This window comes from Phaethon lepturus, unplaced genomic scaffold (genome assembly GCF_000687285.1).
Source record: "Phaethon lepturus isolate BGI_N335 unplaced genomic scaffold, ASM68728v1 scaffold5438, whole genome shotgun sequence".
In the NCBI taxonomy this organism is placed as follows: Eukaryota; Metazoa; Chordata; class Aves; order Phaethontiformes; family Phaethontidae; genus Phaethon; species Phaethon lepturus.
The window spans coordinates 33,006-38,148 of record NW_010555399.1 but is presented as its reverse complement, the minus strand read 5'-3'; the positions used below and the strand labels follow the sequence as shown (position 1 = coordinate 38,148).

At 44.6% G+C, this 5,143-nt stretch overlaps 1 protein-coding gene across 1 annotated transcript in view; it reads left to right on the top strand.

The window, feature by feature from the left end:
• The first annotated feature begins 1,876 nt into the window (after positions 1-1,876).
• Positions 1,877-5,143, top strand: part of SLC20A2 (solute carrier family 20 (phosphate transporter), member 2) — a 32,933-nt gene continuing 29,666 nt past the window's right edge. Inside the window, exon 1 of the mRNA XM_010292133.1 lies at positions 1,877-2,427. Within this exon, the coding sequence (XP_010290435.1) occupies positions 2,139-2,427 (289 nt within the window). The 5' untranslated portion in view covers positions 1,877-2,138. The remainder of the gene's footprint in view (positions 2,428-5,143) is intronic.

The following is a 5,143-nucleotide window of genomic DNA, read 5'->3' as shown; positions in this document are numbered from 1 at the left end:
TTGGCCTCAGCCCATCCATCCAGCCTGTCCATTCCTCTGTAGAACCTTCCTACCCTCCAGCAGATCAACACTCCCACCCAACTTGGTGTCATCTGCAAACTTGCTGAGGGAGCACTAAATCCACTCATCCAGATCATTGATAAAGATATTAGACAGAACTGGCCCCAATACTGAGCCCTGGGGAACACCACTTATGATGGGCCACCAACTAGATTTAACTTCGTTCACCACAACTCTTTGGGCCTGAACATGCAGCCAGTTTTTTACCCAGGCAATACTGAGCCCTGGGGAACACCACTTATGATGGGCCACCAACTAGATTTAACTTCGTTCACCACAACTCTTTGGGCCTGAACATGCAGCCAGTTTTTTACCCAGGAAAGAGTATGCCCCTCCAAGCCATGAGCAGCCAGTTTCTCCAGGAGAATGCTATAGGAAACAGTGTCAAAGGCCAGATGGACAATATCCCGAGACTTTCCCTCACCCACTAAGTGGGTCACCTTGTCATAGAAGGAGATCAGGTTAGTCAAGCAGGACTTGTTCTTCATAAACCCGTGCTGACTGGGCCTGATCACCTTGTTGTCCTGTATGTGCCATGTGACAGCACTCAAGATGGTCTGCTCTATAACCTTCCCCAGCACCCAGGTCAGACTGACAGGCCTGTAGCTCCTTGGATCCTCCTTCTGGCCCTTCTTGTAGATGGGCATCACATTTGCTAACTTCCAGTCAACTGGGACCTCCCTGGTTAGCCAGGACTGCTGATAAATGATTGACGGTGGCTTGGTGAGCACCTCCGCCAGCTCTCTCAGTACCTTGGGTGGATCCCATCCAGCCCCGTAGACTTGTGTGTGTCTAAGTAGTGTAGTAGGTTGCTAACCATTTCCCTTTGGATTAGGGGGGCTTCATTCTGTTCCTCGCCCCCATGTTTAAGTTCAGAGGGCTGGGTAGACCCAGAACAACTGGTCTTAGTTTTAAAGACTGAGGCAAAGAAGCATTAAGTACCTCAGCCTTTTCCTCATCCTTTGTCATTATGTTTCCCCCCCACATCCAGTAAAGGATGGAGATTCTCCTTAGCCCTCCTTTTGTTGCTAATGTATTTATAGAAACATTTTTTATTGTCTTTGTGGCAGTAGCCAGATTAAGTTGTAGTTGGGCTTTGGCTCTTCTAATTTTCTCCCTGCATAACCTCACGACATCCATATAGTTCCCCTGAGTTGCCTGCCCCTTCTTCCAAAGGTCATAAACTTTCCTTTTTTTCCTGAGTTCCAGCCATTCTTACTGCTTGGGATGTGGTAACAGCAACAGATTAATATTAATTCTCTTCAGAGTATTTTTAGTGGCATTTCCTAGACAGACATATAGAAAAAATCATTTTTCGAAGGAGTGCATCCCTGTCTGTAGCTGATAAAATGTGAGAGCTCTGCTGAGGTCAGTGGAGCTAGGTGATATACATCAGCTGGGAGTCAGGCTGGATGGTACGGTCTATATATTCTACATGTCTTATATTCACTGGGTGTAAAGAGCCAAGAAGAATCCTCCTTCTAGAAAGAGGGCTTCTCACACTGCTCGGTAAATTCAAAACAAACAAAACCCTCAACCTTTCTAAATCCTGTTAAATTGCTCAAAAGATTTTCTCAGTCAGTGATATTGCAAGAAACGTATTGCTTTGGAGGTGACCTAATTTTAACTTTTTCTGAATTGCTTTATGATTAGAGCAGTCACATGCTGAGGTAGGACCCCATTAGTGGATTTAAATCATCTGTTTACTTCTGAAAACGCGCATTGTTACGGGCTCCGCTGAGTATTCCCTTTTTTAAAAAAAAATTTCTTTTTTTTTTCTTTTTTTTTTTTCTTTTTTTCTTTTTTTCTCTTGCAGGACAGAACATCGCAGCTGTACCAGTTTGGGAGCAAAATATGGAATGTGTTTCACTGCTGACCGAAGGCAGCCAAATGAACAGTATTTATAGTAGTTTGAAAATCAGCAGTTAGCAGTTTCTTCACATTCTAACACTACCCAGCACTTTCCAGAGAGAACTCATTGTTTACAAGAAATCTGCTTTCCGAATCCGTTACGGTGCCCTCCAGCCTTGACTATTAACTATTTGCAAAGGGGAAGCTAATCTACTGTTTGGGGAAAGATGGCAATGGAGGAGTACCTGTGGATGGTCATTGTGGGTTTTATCATTGCTTTTATTTTAGCCTTTTCAGTTGGTGCAAATGATGTTGCCAATTCTTTTGGAACGGCTGTGGGCTCTGGTGTCGTTACTTTACGCCAGGCTTGCATTTTGGCTTCAGTTTTTGAAACCACTGGCTCAGTGTTACTGGGAGCAAAAGTAGGAGAAACGATTCGGAAGGGTATCATTGATGTTAACCTGTACAACAACACTGTCCCACTACTGATGGCAGGAGAAGTGAGTGCAATGGTTGGTAAGTAAGACTTTCCTATTCCAAGTAATGTTCGTTGTGCATTTGTCGTCCTGTCCGTTGTGAATATTGTTAATTAAGTCTTCCCATCTTCTGGATCTGCACGTCTGGTTTTGTGTGAATGCAGGGGCCTGTATTTCTTTTTTAATCTCCTGTGTTTTCTAAAAGCTTCTAATCATTTACATTTTTTAGTGGTTCAGCCATTTAACTAATAGAAGAGAAAAATGTTTAACAAAACGGATCATATGTGTGTATTCCTAGGCTACTGGAAAGATTATTTTGGAAGTTTTTATGATGGTACATGGAAAATATGTAAAGACAGCATTTGTGACTGTACAGAAGATCCTACAGAAATAGCAGTTTGCAGTGAATACGTACGAGAAGGAATTACCTAAGTACTTTAAAAAAATTACAGAAAATCCAAACATATTTGCTTAAAATGGTTGTCTAGCTGAGTGACTGCAACTTATCATACACTTCACCCTTTCCCGTGGCAAAACTAAACGGGCAGTAAAGATAGATGGTCACACATCTAAGGTCTTTTTAATTTTTCTGACTCAAACCCACAGCAGTTCAACGTACCTTAGAGCCTGCTCCGCGTGCTTTTGTTTGCAGTTAAATTAATCTCCATTTAGAACAAATAGCATATTCTGGGGTAAGTAACATTAAGCCACGGTATTTACTCTTTGTTTATATGCAAGAGGCTTTGTGAGCTTTTGGAGAGCTCCCTCGTGGATCAGGAGCAAACCTGCTTTTAAAGGGCAGGAGACAGCAGGAAGGAAACCCTTTCACTGTGGGAGAGGCAGCCCGGGCAAGGGGCCAGCCTGCCCACCCCACCACCACTTCTTCAGTCGGGCAGTTCCGTGGCATCCCACACCAGGGTGATGTGATTTATACGAGTGTCGCAGAGTCCTCTCTTAGAAAGTGATGCTCTACTCCAAGATTTTCTTCCTCAAACCTCCTTACACCTAACCTAAATATTATTTCCACCTACCCCCTCTGGCCTCCCCACAGTTTTCAGGCAGGACCTGCATGTGAGATAGGTGAACCCATGCAGAGGTCTACTACATGTGGTTATTTTCCCATTTCTTTGGGGAAACCTGGGAAATTTTGGGGAAATTTTTGGAAATTTGGGAAAATTTGCGTTTTTTTTTAATTTTAATGGATCAAAGTGGACATTGGGTGCTGGTTTCTGGACTTGTCTGAGGTGGCTTTGTGTGCTTGAGAGCAAGGAGGTGTTTTCTTCAGCTTTCACTGCTCCTGGGCGTCCTGAAGTTTGGCCACCTTCCACTGCCCAAGGGAAAGAAGGGTTGGTTAGTGAGAAATCACTGCTGGGACCACAGCAGCTTCCCCAAATGGTCCCTCTGTGAGGCTGCCAACTTAAACCACATCAAATGCTCTTGGGTACCCCCATCAGTTCCTCTTTCCTGACGTCTTGTAAGGTCAGCTACAGATTTCTGGTCTTTCCCTCAGTCTGTGGGGTGGCTTCTTTGTACCACTCCATTTGCATCATTTAGCCGTCTGCTTCCCGAGATGGCTCCATCATTTCCCGTGGGCGTGTGCCCGGGAGCAGCATACACCATCTTGAAATGTAACTGACCTGCATCTTCTGACCTTCACATTCTTGATACTCATGGTCCCCACAAGGGAAGGGTTCTTTTCCTTTTCTGTATCTATTTATGGCATCCTGATCCTGGCCAGGCAAAGTTTTAAGTCTCAGATGCCCCCTGTGGAGGCAACTGGCCAGAAGCTCAAAGAAAACAACTTATTTGCATGCATATTTACATAAGCCTGTGTGAACTTCATGACCAGTTGCATTCCCTTCCTCCAGTAAGGGCATTAAGAAGAAATTCCACGTTTTAAATCTCAGAATTAATCACAAGTTACAAACTGCAGATTTCAATTTGTTTTTCCTCAAGTCCATCTCCAGCTTTTCTGTGGATGTATGATATTTTTTTCTGTGTTTTCTCTGAGCCTTCCTGGATGTTTTCTTTACCTCTTTCTGGTTTTGTTCTGCATCTCCTCCCCTCCCCGTTCTCTCATGCCTCATGATCATGTTTTTGCGAATGGACTTAGCTTCTGAATTTCGATGAGGCTTAAATGAGTCAACGGTCTGGGAGAGACCAAAAGTCACTGTATCCTCTTTCCAGATGTTGCTGGAAGATCCTTTGATGCTTGTAGCAAACAGCAGATGGTGATTTTTAGGGCGACCTTCTCTCCTAAGAGAGAAGGAAGCAGGGAGCAACGGGATGAAGATTTTTAAATGCAACTTTTTGTAATAATTTGTAGCATATTAAAATGTTGTTTGTTAGGCAGTTGGGAAGGTTTATTAGGGACTGTTGCTCTTGGGGGTAAATTGTAGTACTTCCCTAGCGTTAACGAATTGTCAGATTATTGTCGTGAATTGCCTGAGTGTTGTTCTAGTGGTCCTGGTAGGAGCAGAAGTCAGCAGCTGGTGTGCCTGGGGAGATGACACCAACAAAGAAGACGCCCCAACCAGTATTACCAAAGCGAAGTCCTAACCCAGTCTTGCGGGCGGCGCGGTACTCGATGGGGGCTCGCGGCTGGCACACAGCACCAGAGACTCAGGAGAACGGATGCGGTGCCTTCAGCAGCAGGGGAGCATGAAACGCGCCCTGAGCCGAAAGCCGGGGCTGCCTTCATCGGGGCAGTCCCCAGGCAGCCCTCTTTCTTTAAGAGGTAGCAACTGGGAGGAAAA